Genomic DNA, 18,434 nt, shown 5'->3' with positions numbered 1-18,434 from the left:
TTTGATAAATTATTTCATATATTAGTATTCAACGTTTTAGGATTAAAATGTCAAAGCATTATTTATGCATTTGTAACTGCAGGTTAAATGCATTCATGTCCTGCATTAAACAGTGTGTAAATAAATACATATACACGTCATTTTGTCTCTTCAGATGCAGCTTCTGTGTTTCCTCTGCATTTCAAAGATTCATTTTGTTGATAATGATTTTATTTGTTTGGTAACAGCCCCAAATGTCTTATTATTCTAATTGACTTTATTTATGAAATACAAGAATTTGACTGACCACAGAGAATATAAAGAATAGGCTATCAAAAACTTCAGCTGTCCATGGCAGTCCTGCAGCACGACACACTCAGAAAAAGATTGTCTGATTATCATATAGATATCATATTTTGTCTATATATCACACACCCCTAGGTTAGATATTTAATTCTTTTTTGCTTAGTGATTGTTTGGTACACATAATTCACTGATCATCATAAAATAAGCTTTTATCTTAGAATTAGGTTTTCTCAACAATAACGAGGACAAGACAACAAATCTTAATCATATTTATATAATTTATTTATTTGTTTTTATTATTATTATCATTTGAAGGGGACCCTACAATTTGAACGCTGTAGGTCTCAGAAGTAGTTGCTTATTAGCATGCATATTACTAGAATATTAGCCATATATTAGTACTAATTAAGAACATATTCAAGATTTTTTTATTTGTCACATACACAATTATACAGAGTATAACCAGCAGTGAAATGTAGGTGATATTAATGCCTTATTCTACATTACTTTATACTACATACCTAATCCTAATCCCTTATACTACATCCCTAATACCTAAATTTAACAACTACCTTACTAACTATTAATAAGCAGTAAATTAGAAATTTATTGAGGAAAAAATCGTAGTTATAATAGTGAATAAGTGTTCCCTATTCTAAAGTGTTACCGCACATGTTTCCAATGAGCCTTGGTTGTCAAATCACCATTGCAAGATAGTTTGGTGCTATTATCATTCTGGTGTGAGCTCAGATGCAGGCTTCTGTATTTCTGTCATCAATGCTTCTGGCAAAACTTGGTTTTCAATAGTACACTCTGAGATGGAAGCATCTTTGGTTTCATCACGCACTGTCTTCAGAAAGGTCATAATCCCTGACCCTCCAGTACCTCTTTCCTCCAGCGCTGTGGGTGCACTTCTGATTGCGTCCTGCTCTTCAGCCAACCCCTGCTTGTTGGCACGGAGCTGTTTGGCATGGGAGGCCGGGATAGTGATGTAACGGGTGACCATGTTGATGTGGTAATTCCGAAAGTCCACCAAGCAGGCAACACACTGCTCAAATGTGTGGGTTAGACGCTCATCTGCTTTCTGGATCACAAAGCTATGCAGAGATGGGTGACTAGAGATGTTTTCAATGAATTGCTTATGAGAGGGCGGCATGTAGTCCCTCATTCTTCTCAGGAAGTCTCCTGTTTGGACAGTGTTGACAGAGCAAAACAATATTTTCAATATAAAGACATGTTGCATCTAGTAAAATGCATATATATTTTTGCATTGTTTTCATTCAAATACATTATCTGGAAAATGGTGCTGCATTATATAGGCCTATATATACTAGCATTCAAAAGTTTGGGGTTGGTAAGATTTTTGTTTATGTTTTTGACATTTGACCAAATACGGTGAAATATAAAAAAATTAAATAGCTGTTTCTATTTCAATATATTTTATAATGTAACTTATTTCTGTGATGCAAAGCTGAATTTTAGCATCATTACTCCAGTCTGCAGTGTCAAATGGTCCTTCAGAAATCATTCTAATAAGCTGATTTGCTGCTCAAGAACCATTTATTATTATTATCAAAAAAATGTTGGGTTGCTTAATATTTTTTATGGAAACTGTGATAAATTTTTCCAGGATTCTTATATTATGAATATAAATAACAACACTTATTTGAAAGCCTTTACCATCTTTTTTTACTTTACTTTACTTTTCTTTCTTTCTTTTTTTTTTTTTTTTACAATTTAATGCATCCTTGCTGAAATTTTTATTTTGAAAAATAACAAATAAGTAAATAATATAATAATAATAATAATTATATAATAATTAATATCACAAATAACAACTTTATTTAAATATTTTAATACTGTCAACATTTTTAAATACTGGGAGTTAATGTATAAGCCTGAAAAATAATATTTTCTATTCAGTTATTTTTTTTATTATTTTTTTTTCACAATTATTATGGCAAAGAAAGCACAATGTTAAAACAATTATTGCATTAAACATAATAAATATTTTCAATTCATATTTTATATGAAATACATATTTTATTGGCTGTGATACATTTGCACTATTGGTTCAATTCAAGTTTATTTGTATAGCGCTTTTCATGATACAAAGTGTTGTGAAGCTGCTTTACGGAAAATTTTATGTTTCTACATTATATTTAGGTGTAGGTTATTTGTGACGACGTCAAAACGGACCGACTGTGATATGACGTGTGTTCGATTTGAAGCAGCACCATGTCAAAGTACCATGAGAGCGATTCGAAAGCATGCAGAGCCATCTGCTCTCTGTAGCTCTCGCAGTGCTTTGATGTCATGCAGTGATCGGTCTGCACAGCGCTGCTTCAAAGCGAACCGATAACCTATGAGGTTACAATTACTCTCACACTCACTCTCGCTCTGCCCTCTCTTATTTTTTTTCAATAACGGTGCTATGATTTTTAAACACATTTCCGATATTTCGATATACATTACCAGTGTTTCCCATACATCGATTTATTTGTGGCGTATATTGAAAAAAATTATATCGCGATATATATTGATATTGAATTATTGTCCAGCCCTAAATACAATCATACAAAAGAGTTTTGCATTAGATCATAATAATAATAATAATAATAATAATAAATAAATAATTAATAATAATAAATTAAAACAGCAGTCAATAACACACCTGCTCTTTCTGAGTGGGGTATGTTAGTAATGGCAGCAAAAAATTAACCACAATTCTTAGCGAATAATAAGAATAATGGAAATTGCATGTAAACGGGAGTAAGAGATTTGCTCTTGACATGTAAACATCATAATGCGATTAAGTCCTTACTCTGATTATTGAAAATAATCGCATTATTTGTGCGCATGTAAACATAGTCATTATTAGTTGATCCTCCTCACCTGTCTGTCCCTAATCAGCTCCCCTATTTTAAATCTAGTCTGTGCATTCTGTCTTTGTCCGGTATTGTACAATGTTACCCTGTGTGTTAGACCCTCTTCTTTGTGCAGATTACCATTAAAAGAATTTGTTGTTATAATCTTTGTCGTGCCTTCGTCTCCCTAACAGCAGTTAGAGTTACAGAATACCAGACCAACAAAAAAAGAGTAAGCGACGCCCTTTCCCTCATGTTTGTTTTTGTTTTGAAAGTTTTCCTTGTTTGTTATGGATGACCCTGCCATTCTCGTCCTCCTGCTGGAGCAGGGGGACCGCTCTCTCAAGGACCATACTAGAGACTTTGTGTTCCTCACCAACCTCACACACTACCCAGACATCTGCTTCTGTTCATTCTATCGTGCTGGACTTAATGCCGCCACATGAGCGCAGTTGTCCGGGGAGGGTCCTCAAGAGAGCCTCGCCGCCTTCATTGAGTGGCCCACAGCCCGACTCCTGACCCAGAGCCCAGCCCACCATCACCCCGCAGCGGGGAGCATAAGCCTGAGTCCACCGCTGTCGGAGAGCCAGAGCCCGCCACGACCAACGAGCCATTGCCTATAAGAGCGACTGTGCTGAGGATCACCCCGGAGCCAGAGCCTCATGTGACATCAGTGCAAGAGCTGGCAACAGAGCTCACCACAGAGGAGAACGCTGTGGACAGCGAGAGCACGGAGGGACGCTCTGCCCACAGTACCATGGTTGGGTGAGCTGAGTTCAGCGGACTGTGTATTACCTGCCATTCTCCTGTCATCATCTGCCTGCCCTGAGCTGTCTGCCTGTCCTGAACCAACCACGGAGGTTGTATTTTAACTGTCTGTGGAAATATTTGTCTGCCCTGAATCACATGCCAGTGCGATAACGACCACGGAGGTCGCTGGCGCTCCGGTGCTGGAAGTAGCCTTGTGGTGTGTGTGGGCAGCACACACCATTCCTAAGCCCCCTGAGCATCCTGAACTCCCGCCCAGCCTCCCTCTCCCACCACCTCTGCATCAGCCCTCACCATCGCCACTGCTGTCCTCTGTCAGTTCCTCTGCTCACCCTCAGCCCACCTTCTGTGCGGTGGGATTGCCGCGGGTCTGCGAGTCTCAATCGACATCGTGGCTGGAGGATCCCTTGCCTCCACCTCCAGCCTCTGAGGCCAGGACTCCAACTCGGCCTGTCGACCCAGCGGCTCCACCATGGCCACTAGCTCCCTTCTCTCCGCTATGGCACCAGCTCTGCTGGGTTCCCTCATCCCTCTGGCGCTGTCAGGCTCCTCAGAACGATCATAGTTTGACATCAAAGTACCTCGAGAGCATTTTGAAAGCATAAGGAACCATCTGTATGGCACTTTGATGTCATACACTGATCGGTCTGCATACACAAACGAAGCCAAAACCTAGATTTTTAGTCAATTTAGAAATCCTGGCCAGGATGCGTCTGGGAAAAATGGCACGTATGGTCACCCTAATTAAATGAGCACATGAAGGAGATTAACTACTAATCACAGAACCGGCTTTACTGATGAGATGCGCATGACAATCGCATGGGACTAATCGTGCAGCCCTACTGTATTGTCTGCCTGCCTTCCTGCCAGCCCTTTGCCATCCCTAGTCTCCATCCCACATCCACCCCTTTGTCCTCCTCCTAAGTCCCCCTCCGTCCCTTCCTTTGTCTCTGTGGCGCGAGGTCGTGCCTTCTGAGAGGGGGGTGAACTTTTACAGTATTGGACTTTTGTTTGTGTTTTCTCCCTCATGCACCCATATTTGGTCATTCCTTCTCTCGTTGTGTCTTTAGTTGATCCTCCTGACCTGTCTGTCCCTAATCAGCTCCCCTATTTTAAGTCTAGTCTGTGCATTCTGTGCCTTTCCTAATAATGTGCTAGTTAGCAAGTTTCAGTCATGTCATCATAAAGCTCAGTTCAGTTTAAATAGTATCTGTGCAATCAAGTCGACAATATTGCTGGAAATGAAGTGTCCCCAAGTAAGCAAACCAGAGGCGACAGTGGCAAGGAACCAAAACTCCATCTGTGACAGAAACACTGCATGTTTTTTGTCGTCAGCTCATTAGTAGAGACTCCAAGACCTGAAATTGGTGTCAGAGAAAGGAGACATGCAAAATGTACAGTGTTGGGGGTGCCTCCAGGACCAATGCATTATAAAACAGAATGCAATAATAACATACTGAGTGTAAATTATATAATTTTAATTCAAATTATTAAATGGATTGCACATATTTGGGACAACAAAGCCCTCCCTGCACCTACCCTAACCCTACCCGATACTTTATTTTCAACCTTTTGACTTTCCTTCATTTTTGTTGAAAAGAAATGCCTTTCTAATGTGATATGAGATTTTAAAAGGGAGAAAAAAAGTTTTTGGCAAAAGGTGGGATTGAACCTGGGTCAATCCCGTCAAAAAGATTATGGTATGCAATTAACCATCTATGCCACTGGAGCTGCCATTTGACAGCCATCTTTTGTAGTGTTGACTAGCCCAATCACACGTTGGTGGGCGTAGTTTATAATAAACAGCTTCTGCCAACAAGGTCAGCTATTTGCACTTAGTTTAAATAGACACACCTTATTTGAGTTATAAAATAATTTTTAGTTTTTGTAGTAACTTTGATAGCCCTAAAAACAGACTTCGTAAAATCCTTTTCGGATGATCCCCAAGCACCCCTTTACAGGCCCCAGAAGGTCACTGGACACTGGTTTGAAAACCCAGTTACATGTTGCAACTGAAATGATCCCCTTGGTTATTTAATAGCAGCATCACTGGCAGTGACTTCACAAGTTTGTGCAAAACAGCAAAATTATTACTGTAAATGCAAGACAAAATTTTAAATTGGGAATGCTTTGACCAAGAGAACAATTGCTGATAGTTCACTCACCGCTGCTGCCTTCATGTTGGACTCCCAGCAGCTCATCAAAGCAGTGTAAGATACTACTTTGAGCAGCACTGCTTCCTGAAAACTCCATTGGCTTCTCCTGAACTCCCTCATACACAAGACCTTCTGGCATTAATGGGTTATCTTTCCATCTAACACCCACATGCAGAAGGAGAGTTAAGTTTTTATTGATTCAGAAAAACTCTGAAGGGAATCCAAAAAAGAAAAAAAAAGAGGAAAAAGAAGCTTACCCAGACAGATAGATCCTCATAATGCCATAGAATACGGAGGGATCTACATATTCTGAAACAGTAAACAATTATATGTCTCATGAATTGTTAAAATGAATCAAAGTTTAATAAGTTTTATTTTGTTTTATATTATTTAATATTTTTTATTTATTTAATTTTTTTCCCTCCTGAAAGTATTACCATGCATTAGTTTAAAGGCCTGTTTCATGCTGTCTATGGCCTGACTGACAACCTCCAGAGCTTTGGTGACCATAGCAACATCATTATAATTGACACCGTTGATGACATCAAGGATAGACTGTGAAAAAAGAAACAGCTATAGTATTGCCCCGGTACAGTAATGTAATCAGATGGTAATACCACACTGTTAAAAATTATTATCATTATTATTGTTTTTTTTTTGTTTGTTTGTTTGTTTGTTTTTTTTGGAAGTTGAAAAGAAAACAAAGATTACTGGATCGACAAGGCAGTACTATTTTAGTCTTTCTATTTCAAAATGTCATGTTGAAATCAATGTGTCGCTTGTCATTTCTTTGTACTTAGTGTAATTAACTAGAAATTTCGGAGTGTTTCAAAGTAACTGACACATTTTTTTCAATGCATATTCACATACCATGGTGCATCAAAGTAATTAAACAAATACTAGCACAGTGTATAAATATGAATTATTGGCTATTATGGCTTCTGTGGCTCAGTGCTCTGTCTGTGAACGTTTGCATTTGTCAAGGTATCAAACCTTCAGGCCGGGAACAGCTGCCAACTCCACCAGCAGTGTCACCAGAAAAAATCCTCTTACACTTTCCCCGCCAGGAAATGTCAACAACAACTCCAGGTTCCTTACAGGAAGCAAAAACAGTCACCATGAATGACAGGTCAACACTTAACTAGCCATAAACTACATCAACATGTGGTTTACAATGTATAACAATGTATTTTTCTTATTTCTTTTTTACATGTTGTCATTGTGGTGTCTAATTCTTGACATAAATGTAATTATAAGGTCAGATGCTGTAAATTAAGTTCTGAATTCACACAGAGGATATTTACATATTCACCTCTGAACATAATGAAGTGGCTCCCTCTGCTGATTTTAAAAATCAATAACATTTAACATTTCTGTTCATTCCTCAAAATACTTACTCCATGGAAAAAGGTCTAGGAACAGTCCGTGTTCAGTTGTGCATGAAAAAGAAATGTATTATTACTAGTTAGTTTGGTTAATAATATAACATCTGAAACAGCTGATTTCCCTAAATATAGGCTAAGTTTTTTCTGCAATTCAGTTGGTGATTTGAAGCAAGACTGCCAATATTAAAACAAACATGAGGGGCGGAAAAACCCTGCAAATACATTGCTTATTACTTAATGTTCACGCAATATTAGTGAGTTTAGAGTTTATTTTCTCTTTTTAAGTCAACTTGTATTCAAATTCAAAAAAGTGAAAATTAAATGAAAACCATTGAATGTGGCATTAAATTTAGTTAGATTTGTTCATGTTGCATAATTTGTCTTTGTACATGTTTTTACAAGGTTTCACATTATAATCAATCACACATGATTCTTATGAATGCAATGGCCAATCAGAATTGTTCAGATGAGTCATCACTGAACCACCAAAGTTTTGTTTCAGTGTGTGTGCTCACTGACTGAATGCCGCACTCTCAAAAATTATTTCATTATAAACAACAAAGTGCAGATGTGGACTACATGTGATTCATTTCAGTGTAGACAGCTTTACTAATTATAAAGGGAGCTTTTTGAGTGTGCTTTAAACTCATGCTAGACTGAAGTCAGTAATGTTCTTTGATAAACTGCTCATGCCAAACAAAGGGGAGGGGCAACATTAGCAAGCGCCCATAAGGTTTATCTCATGTCTTGTCGGGAAGAGAGGAACACCTTTATTGAAGTAGCTTACTATTATGTGATATGATTGATCAAGTCTGTAAAGCAGGGGCTGTGCTAGGGGAGGGCAATTTATATTTACCACATACTTTGTTTTATTCATAAATTAGTTTGTGGTACAGGCCAATTTTTCCAATGAGCATCGGTTGTCAAATCACTATTGCAAGATACTTTGGTGCTAACATCATTCTGTTGGGAGCTCAGATGCAGCATTCTGTATTTCTATCAATGGGTCTGGCATAACTTGGTTACTACAACTTGGTCGTAGTATTGAATGTATATCCCAAAGATATACCAAAGTGCCCCAAAGGTGGTATGCTGTTTTCAATGGAAATTAGAAATGGAGATCCAATGCACATTCTGACAGCTAATATTGCCCGCAACCCATTGTTCGTTGGATGAGTATTTGATTAGAACTACAAACACAAATAAAAAGTGTTAAATATGCAAGACCAATGGACAAGTTGAGAAAAGGGTTTGAGTGATTAATAACAAAGATCCTTAAAAGTGGAAGTGAAGCAGTCACTATTTAGTAAATTGATTTCCACTTTAATTAAAAATATATAACAAACATGATTAATGTAACCATTTTAAAGAAAAAAGGATATTTTGTTATAGCTTTTGGAGCACGGGCGCCGCCATCTTGCAGTACCACCGTGTGTGACGTCACAGGGTTGGTTCGCTCCGCTGGACAGTAAAGTAATATAAGCTTTTTTTTTTTTACTTTTTTAACACACAAATGTTATTTTAACATACAAATGTTTTGGTTTTCACCATAATTTGGACAGGGGCAACGTGATGTAAACAAATGCTTCTTCATACAGTATCGTTTACGTGGCATCTTGTAATATCAGACCTTTCAGACATATTTGCATTACACTGGCTCGATAACCAGTAGTGGTATGTAACATATTTTATGTTCACCTGCGAATGTAGGTGAGCATAATGTCTCTGATGTGAACAAAGAACTTCGGAACATTCTGATGAAGCACAAGACTGCAAATCGAGTCATCATCCATGTGGGGAAGAATGATATTCGGAAGGAGCAGTCAGAACTCCTTAAGAAGGATTTCAGTGAACTCTTTGAAACGCTTCAAAGTCTTGAAGTTCAGTCGTTCATCAGTGGACCACTCCCAGCAAGGGGAACTAACATGTTCTCACGGTTGCTTGGGCTGAATACATGGCTACAAAGAACCTGCAGTATAAAAGGAGTCAACTTCATCGACAACTTCAATCTTTTCTGGGGCCACAGACAACTGTTTAAACTAGATGGCCTCCACCCAAACAGACTCGGTGCAAGAGTGCTTAAGGACAATATCTATTTCTCCCTCCGTCATCCTTCAGCGGTGTGTGCCAATCTACTCGGCCTGAATGGCACACACACACCTGGACAGTATATGAGTGACCACAGGACTTCATGTCAGCTTCTGAGTCAACATGATAACACCACGCAGCCACAACAAGCACTGCTCATGGACATCCCAGCTGAGCCCTGCCCACAGAGCTCATCACATGCAGACTGTGACGTACTACAACAGCTCCAAGACTCAGCACCCAAGGACGACTTTCTGGAAAACAGCCAGGGAAGCCAGAACGACATCTCACAGCCAGCGGAAACACCAGAGCCAGAGCCCTGCTCACCAGATACACTATCACTCTCTCCAGAATCTCCACTTCTAAGCTTCTCACAGAAAATGGAGGAACTGGTGTATGCTGGGACCAAACTATCCCACTCTTTCGCTTCAAGCCCCCAGATATCAACTAAAAAATGGCGGGCCCCACAACCACCAAAGACTGCAGGCCCAGCTCACCCTCCTCCTCCTGCGAGAGCTCTCCGGCCGCTGCCACAACGTCAGGGCCCAAACCCCTCTCCATCTGGTGTAGGTGAACCAAAAACAACTGATAACAGCTCTCAGTGATATGTGTCGGGTCCCCGCTATATTAGCAGCAACATTCACAAATGTTTACAGAACAAGCGGGAACCCAGTGTGCCTGTAGCCTCCTCTATTTCTGTTTTATTAAGTGATAGAAAGTCTAAGGCCTTCTCAGGCCGTACAGCTGACCCATCTAACCTGCGGCCTATAATGCATCAATCTAAGATTGCTGTAGAGACAAAATGTAATTCCATCAAGTTAGCATTTTTAAACATTCGCTCACTTAAAAATAAATCATTTCTGATCAACGATTTAATAACCACAAACAACCTGGATTTTATGTTTCTAAATGAAACATGGTTAGAAGACAGCTGCAGTTCAACAGTCCTCACTGAAACAGCCCCTCCTAACTTTAATTTTATAAGTGTCTGCAGGACTGTTAGGAGAGGTGGAGGTGTAGCTGCTCTGTTTAAAGATGTTTATCAGTGCAAGCAAATGTCATTTGGTCAGTATTCATCTTTTGAATACCTAGGTATTGTGCTGAAAGGTGGTCCACGCACCCTGTTTATCATTATTTACAGACCTCCAAAATATTCTCCAGCCTTTGTTGATGATTTCACTGAACTGTTATCAATGATTTCCTCAGAGTTTGACTGTTTTGCTATTGCAGGGGATTTTAATATTCACATAGATAATGCAGAAATCAAAACTACAAAAGAAATTATAACTGTTTTAAACACTTTTGACCTGAGTCAGCATCTGCACGGACCCACACACAATCGTGGACACACTCTAGATTTACTCATCAGTAGAGGTCTAAACATCTCATCCATTGAAATTAAGGATGTAGCACTATCTGATCACTTCTGAATTTTCTTTGATATATTGATCTCAATCACCACTGAATCTAGATCTGTCTCTATCAGAAAGAGATGCATTAACGAGAACACTAGTGCGCTACTTATGGAGGCAATATCATTAACACCAAGCATTTCTGCAGACTCTGTTGATCTTCTCCTGGAGTCATTTAACTCAAAAATTAAGAATGTTATTGATGATATTGCCCCGATAAAGGTCAGCAAGAAGATGGGGAAACAGAAATCAATTTGGAGAAAATCAACAGCAGTTCAGAACATGAAAAGACAATGCAGAAAAGCTGAGCGGATGTGGCGGAAGACGAAACTGGAAATTCACTATAGCATCTATAAAGACAGCCTTCATGCTTTCAATGTGGAACTAGCCACAGCTAGACAGACTTTCTTTTCAAACCTTATAAACAGTAACTTAAACAACACCCGCACTCTTTTTGCGACTGTTGAGAGACTGACAAACCCCCCAAGTCAGATTCCCAGTGAAATTCTCTCCGACAGCAAATGCAATGAGTTTGCTTCCTTCTTTTCTGAGAAGATCAATAATATCAGAGATTGGCACATCCTCAAGTTATGCAGAGGTCACACAGATTCGACCGCAATTTCAAAAAGAAGTGACTATGTGTGTTTTTAAAGAAATTGATAAAATTTTGGAAGAAATAGTACAGCACCTTAAATCTTCAACCTGCTATCTTGACACACTTCCCACATCCTTTTTCAAAAATGTGCTTAACTGTTTAGAAGCTGATCTCTTAGAAGTGGTGAACGCCTCACTTCTTTCTGGGACTTTTCCAAACTCCCTTAAAACTGCAGTTGTTAAGCCCCTTCTGAAAAAGCGCAATCTTGATAACACCATGTTGAGCAACTATAGACCAATATCAAATCTTCCTTTCACAGGTAAGATTATTGAAAAGGTAGTTTCTAATCAGCTGAACAACTACTTAAAGTCAAATGGATACCTGGACAATTTTCAGTCTGGTTTCCGAGCACATCACAGCACAGAGACAGCACTCATTAAGATAATAAATGATATTCGCGTCAATTCTGATTCTGGCAAAATATCAGTGCTGGTACTACTAGATCTTAGTGCTGCGTTTGACACTGTCGATCATAACATACTTTTAGAGAGACTGGAAAACTGGGTCGGGCTTTCTGGGATGGCACTCAAATGGTTCAGGTCATACTTAGAAGGGAGAGGTTATTATGTGAGTATAGGAGAGCATAAGTCTAAGTGGACGGCCATGACATGTGGAGTCCCACAAGGCTCAATTCTTGCACCGCTCTTGTTTAACCTGTATATGCTCCCACTAAGTCAGATAATGAGGAAGAACCAAATTGCCTATCACAGCTATGCTGATGATACCCAGATTTACCTAGCCTTATCTCCAAATGACTACAGCCCCATTGACTCCCTCTGCCAATGCATTGATGAAATTAACAGTTGGATGTGCCAGAACTTTCTTCAGTTAAACAAGGAGAAAACTGAATTCATTGCATTTGGAATCAAAGATGAAGTTCTCAAGGTGAATGCATGCCTTGACTGTAGGGGTCAAACAACTAAAAATCAAGTCAGAAATCTTGGGGTGATTCTGGAGACAGACCTTAGTTTCAGTAGTCATGTCAAAGCAATAACTAAATCAGCATACTATCATCTCAAAAATATTGCAAGAATTAGATGTTTTGTTTCCAATCAAGACCAGAAGGGTGGATTACTGTAATGGTCTCCTCACCGGCCTTCCCAAGAAGACCATTAGACAACTGCAGCTCATCCAGAATGCTGCTGCCAGGATTCTGACTAGAACTAGAAAATCTGAGCATATCACACCAGTCCTCGGGTCCTTACACTGGCTTCCAGTTACATTTAGGATTGATTTTAAAGTACTTTTACTCGTTTATAAGTCACTCAATGGCCTAGGACCTAAATATATTGCTGATATGCTCACTGAATATAAACCGAACAGACCACTCAGATCATTAGGATCGAGTCAGTTAGAAATACCAAGGGTTCACACAAAACAAGGGGAGTCTGCGTTTAGCTATTATGCGGCCCGCAGTTGGAACCAGCTTCCAGAAGAGATCAGATGTGCTAAAACATTAGCCACATTTAAATCAAGACTCAAAACTCATCTGATTAACTGTGCATTTGTTGAATGAGCACTGTGCTATATGTCCGAACTGACTGCAATGAATTTTATGTATAATCATTTTCTTTAAATTTATTTTAAATCCTTTTCTATATCATTTTAAAATTCCTTGTTTTTATTATTTTTATTTCCATGTTTTATTGATTTTAATGTCTATTTCACTTTCTTTTATGTAAAGCACTTTGAATTACCACTGTGTATGAAATGTGCTATATAAATAAACTTGCCTTGCCTTGCCTTGCCTTGCCTAGGCTACCTGCTGTTAAGAGAATGCAGTTTAACTAAACACCTATCTGAAAGATCAGCCTGGTCTCATTGTTTATACGTAGGTATTAATACTTAACATTTACAAGCACAAAATGTACATTTTTGTATGTTTTTACTGATGCTAAAACTTACAATTTAGATGTATTTGAACGTTTAAAATGTACAAATCGCGACGTATTTTTAGCTAAAATGCGTAAAATATTTACGTATCTTTTATATCATTAAAGATATTTGTATGAATGTATTTTTATCATTTTATCAATAAGCTATTTAGATTTTTAGACTTCTTAACCTACCATAAAATCTAACCCTACCCATTTTATAGCAAATATGAATTTTTATAATTTTATGAATAAGCGATTTAGATTTTTAGAACCCTTAAGCGACCTCCAAACCTTAAACTACCCATTTTATAGCGAATATAATACACAATTGACTGAAATATGATTCGAAATGGCGCCGCTGTGTTCGGACGCCATCCAGGCCGCTCCACTTAGTTTTTGCTTTAATTTACTTTTTTACTTACTTTTACTTTCTCTTTTTACACATTTCACGTCGGCACTGATCACCTATAACATAGAAACACTTTTGGACTGAATGAATGAATGAATGAAGCATTTTATATAGCGCTTTATTGTGTATTGCTGTACACCCAAAGCGCTTTACAATCATGTGGGGGGTCTCTCCTCTACCACCACCAGTGTGCAGCATCCACTTGGATGATGCGACGGCAGCCACAGGACAACGGCGCCAGTGCGCTCACCACACACCAGCTACAGGTGGAGAGGAGAGAGAGTGATAGAGCCAATCAAGTGTATGGGGATTATTAGGAGGCCATGATAGACAAGGGCCAGTGGAGGGAATTTTGGCCAGGACACCGGGGTTACACCCCTACTCTTTACGAGAAGTGCCATGGGATTTTTAATGACCACAGAGAGTCAGGACCTCGGTTTAACGTCTCATCCGAAAGACGGTGCTTTTTGACAGTATAGTGTCCCCGTCACTATACCGGGGCGTTAGGACCCACACAGAAAAGGACATTGGAAACCGCTACAGCAACCTGTTCCAGGACACTTTAGCCACGAATCCAGCGTGGCCTCTGGAGATTCTTCGGAACGCAGAGATGACCAATAACCCCACGACGCGACGGATCAAGAAACACCGCGGGAAACGCGCTGGGATTCGAGATAGACTCAGGAAAAGGGCTCACAGTCCTCCTCTTCCGTGCATTCTGCTCGTAAATGTCCAATCCTTGGAGATCTCCATTCTGTCGCGTTCCTGCTCGCCTAATCTGGAATATCTATTAATTATTTACCGCCCATTTTATCTGCCCCGGGAGTTTTCATCGATCATTGTTACTGCTGTGTACATTCCACCACAGGCAGACACCGGCTTGGCTTTGTCTAAGCTTCACGACGTGCTCGGCGGCTACATTAACAAACATCCTGACGCTGCCTTTATCATCGCGGGAGACTTTAACAAAGCCAACCTCAGGCACGTCATGCCGAACTTTTATCAACATGTATCCTGTCCAACTAGAGGACCAAATACACTGGATCATTGCTACACTCAGTTCAAGAATGCGTACAAAGCCCGCTCATTACCGGCTTTTGGCAAATCGGACCATGTCGCCATTTTCCTCACACCGGAATATAAACAAAGGCTCGTTCAGGATCCCCCAGTGCAGAGAGTAGTGACGCGCTGGTCCTCCCACTCAGAGGCTATGTTGCAGGCGGCTCTTGATGACATCAACTGGGACATGTTCCGGCCGAGTTCTTCTGACGTCAGCGAGTTCACGAATGTAGCATTAAGCTTTGTAAACACGCTAACCGAGCAAGCTACAGAAACAATAACGATAAGGACATTCTCCAACCAGAAACCGTGGGCGGACAGAACAATTCGTGCTGCGGTTAACACACGCACTGCCGCTTACAATGAGGCTCTTCTGACCAGGAATACGAGTGAGTACAAAGCATCGTACTATGCTCTCCGACGTGCAGTAAGAGCCGCTAAACACAGATACAGAGAGAGAATTGAGTCTCATTTCCAGCTCAATGACTCTCGACGGATGTGGCAGGGACTTAGGACCATCTGTGCTTTTGGAAACAAATCCTCCGCTGAGGTGAGAGCAGATCCGTTGCTGGCCGACGAGTTAAACATCTTCTACGGCCGCTTCGATTGCAATGGCGGCAGTGCGTCTCTGCCGTCCAACGCGTCAGGAAGCAGCAGGCAGAGCAGCGATGATCCTGTAATCACCGTGTCGGAGGATGAGGTTCGGAGGGCGCTAAAGGAGGTGAACGTCAGGAAAGCAGCTGGACCTGATGGGATAACCGGCCGTGTTCTGAGGTCCAGCGCCGATCAGCTCGCTGGTTTGTTCACTTCTATCTTTAATGAGTCCCTTGCTACCTCCGTGGTTCCCACCTCATTCAAAAAATCCATCATTATCCCTGTGCCTAAGAACAATAAACCCTCTTGCCTGAATGACTATCGCCCAGTTGCCCTAACATCTATAGTCATGAAGGTTTTTGAGAGACTTGTAAAGAGCCACATTTGCTCCTCCATACCTGATACTTTGGACCCTCTTCAGTTTGCCTATCGCCCAAATAGATCCACTGACGATGCCATCTCTCACGTCCTCCACTCTTCCCTCATACACTTGGACAGCAACAATGGGAATTATGTAAGGCTGCTATTCATTGACTATAGCTCAGCTTTCAACACTATAGTCCCCATCAAGCTGGCTTCTAAACTCACAGACCTCTCCCTAAACTCCTAACTCTGTGACTGGATTCAAGACTTCCTCACCGGCAGACCTCAAGTGGTGAAAGTTGGCCAGTTCACCTCAACCTCCATCACCCTGAACGTAGGAGCCCCACAGGGCTGTGTCCTGAGTCCCCTGGTCTACTCTCTCTACACGCATGACTGCGTGTCCTCTCACAGCTCCACATCTATCATCAAATTCGCTGATGATGCTGTGGTTCTGGACCTCATCTCCAACAATGATGAGACCGAGGTAGAGAGACTCACGTCATGGTGCCAGGACAACTGTCTCTCTCTGAATGTGAGGAAAACTAAAGAGCTGATCATGGACTTTAGGAAGAGACAGCAGCAGCCCTACACTTCTCCAATCAGGACTGCAAAGCACTACAGAGAGTTGTGCGCTTAGCTGAGCGCATCTCAGGGTCTGCTCTCCCCTCTCTGCAGGACATCTACCTCAAACGCTGCAAAAATAGAGCTGTCAAAATCATCAAGGACTCAAATCACCCTGGTTACCGTCCATTCACTTTGCTTTCATCTGGTAAGCGCTTCCGTAGCCTGATGGCAAAAACTGAGAGACTTAGGAGGAGCTTCTTCCCCCAGGCCATCAGGCTCCTAAACTCTAACTCTGTGTCATAATATCACTTGACTCCATGTAAATATGACCATATCAATAAGCTATTCATAATTTTTCTCTACCTCATATTGCTGCTATTTAAATACTCTGTACAACTTTTTTGCACATTCTTTTGCACATTCCTTTTTGCACATTCTTTTGCACATTCTAAGTCAACAACATACTGACCTGCACATTTATATTGATATTTTTTATCTTTTATTTTATTTTATTCTTAAATTTTTTCTACTTTTCTTTTTCTTAATAACTGTATTCTATATAACTGCACTGTCCTTGGAGCGGATCTGACCTACATTTCATTGCTGGTTATACTGTATAATTGTGTATGTGACAAATAAAAAATCTTGAATCTTGAAATATGCAAGAAAATAACCATTTTAATAACAATGTAGCATGACAAATTTTTTTATAGTCGCTAATCCCACTCCTACCTCTAAACCTAAACATAACTATTTCTGTACAGTATGAGAAAAACATGAAAGCATGAATCATTCAAGCACACCTCACCAGAAACACGGCATTTCGCAATCTGTGACGAATGCAGGCGAGAGCCAATGAGCGTTCGATTATCCTGCCGTAAAACTTGTCGTTTGAAGCAGCAACATTTGAATTTGTAAAGAGCGCATCAATCAGCGCGGGCTTTGATGCTTACGGTCTCGCTGCTCGGGATGGAGATAAAGATTGCCAAATAAAGGCTTGGATTTGGGTCTGTTCCTTGCAGTTGTATGGATTCAGAAGATTTGGATTACAGCGCACAAATAAAATTGCTTAATTTCGTAATTATGTTGCGTTTTTGGTGTATTTTATAGTTCTATTGTCAGTCACAGCATATCAGAGAAATGTTGGGCCTTTTGTGGTCCATGGCAAACAAAGAAAAACATTACATGACAAGTAAAGATTAAACGATAGCAGAAATTAAATTTATTTTAAGGGTTTAAAGTGTAGTTTTGTTTAACATTATGTAGGCCTATTCTTGGAAACGAGCTGGCAGCAGAAATTACACAGAACAGAACGAAATGTTATCATTTCATAATAAGTAAACAATTAAATAATGCAATTGAAAACAAGGTCATTGATATGACAACTAAAAACAACAATAAATTTAATGCCACGATTTCAATATTCATAAGGATTCATTTTTAGGTGTCGTCAATACGTCAGTTCCCCTTCACGAACTCGAGCTGCGTCAGAAAACGTTATGGGGACGCCTTCAGCGTGACCATGCTCTGAATCACATGTGTAATCAGTCTAATGGAAGGGCGAGACGTCATGGGCGGGGTGAGGTAGCGACCAGGACCCCTTGTATCTCTTTCCTTGAATTGATTGGTAATTCTGATTGGTCAGTCGTGACAGGGTCAGTTGACGGTCGATTGCTCGATTGCTCCTGTCTGCCGTTCTGCTGAGAGATTTGTGATTGTAGCTCCGTGTAGCTTCGCTTTTCTGCTGAATTTTATTACCACTCTCTGTTGTTTAAAATGATAAAATATAACTTAATTCCCTCCATATTTCTGATATTATCTATCAAACTAATCTGACTAATTTGATCGTTCTAAAAACCTAAAAACCTAAAAATCTAAAAACCGCGAGTGCAACGCGTGTGCCATGCATTAGCATTCGTTAGCCGTTAGCTTGTCATTCGCATTTATATTCT

At 40.1% G+C, this 18,434-nt stretch overlaps 1 protein-coding gene across 1 annotated transcript in view; it reads right to left on the bottom strand.

Moving 5' to 3' along the window:
• Window positions 1–547: 547 nt before the first annotated feature.
• LOC306849602 (indoleamine 2,3-dioxygenase 2-like) overlaps window positions 548–18,434 on the bottom strand; it is a 74,506-nt gene continuing 56,619 nt past the window's right edge. Inside the window, exons 5-10 of the mRNA XM_079384763.1 lie at window positions 7,474–7,488; window positions 7,070–7,169; window positions 6,514–6,631; window positions 6,334–6,385; window positions 6,086–6,234; window positions 548–1,470 (exon numbers count right to left, since the gene is read on the bottom strand). Of these exons, the coding sequence (XP_079240889.1) occupies window positions 1,016–1,470; window positions 6,086–6,234; window positions 6,334–6,385; window positions 6,514–6,631; window positions 7,070–7,169; window positions 7,474–7,488 (889 nt within the window). The 3' untranslated portion in view covers window positions 548–1,015. The remainder of the gene's footprint in view (window positions 1,471–6,085; window positions 6,235–6,333; window positions 6,386–6,513; window positions 6,632–7,069; window positions 7,170–7,473; window positions 7,489–18,434) is intronic.

The sequence above is a fragment of the Barbus barbus genome (genome assembly GCF_936440315.1).
Source record: "Barbus barbus genome assembly, chromosome: 29".
Lineage (NCBI taxonomy): Eukaryota > Metazoa > Chordata > Actinopteri > Cypriniformes > Cyprinidae > Barbus > Barbus barbus.
The sequence above is the reverse complement of the archived record's forward strand: the minus strand, read 5'-3'. Positions and strand labels throughout refer to the sequence as shown.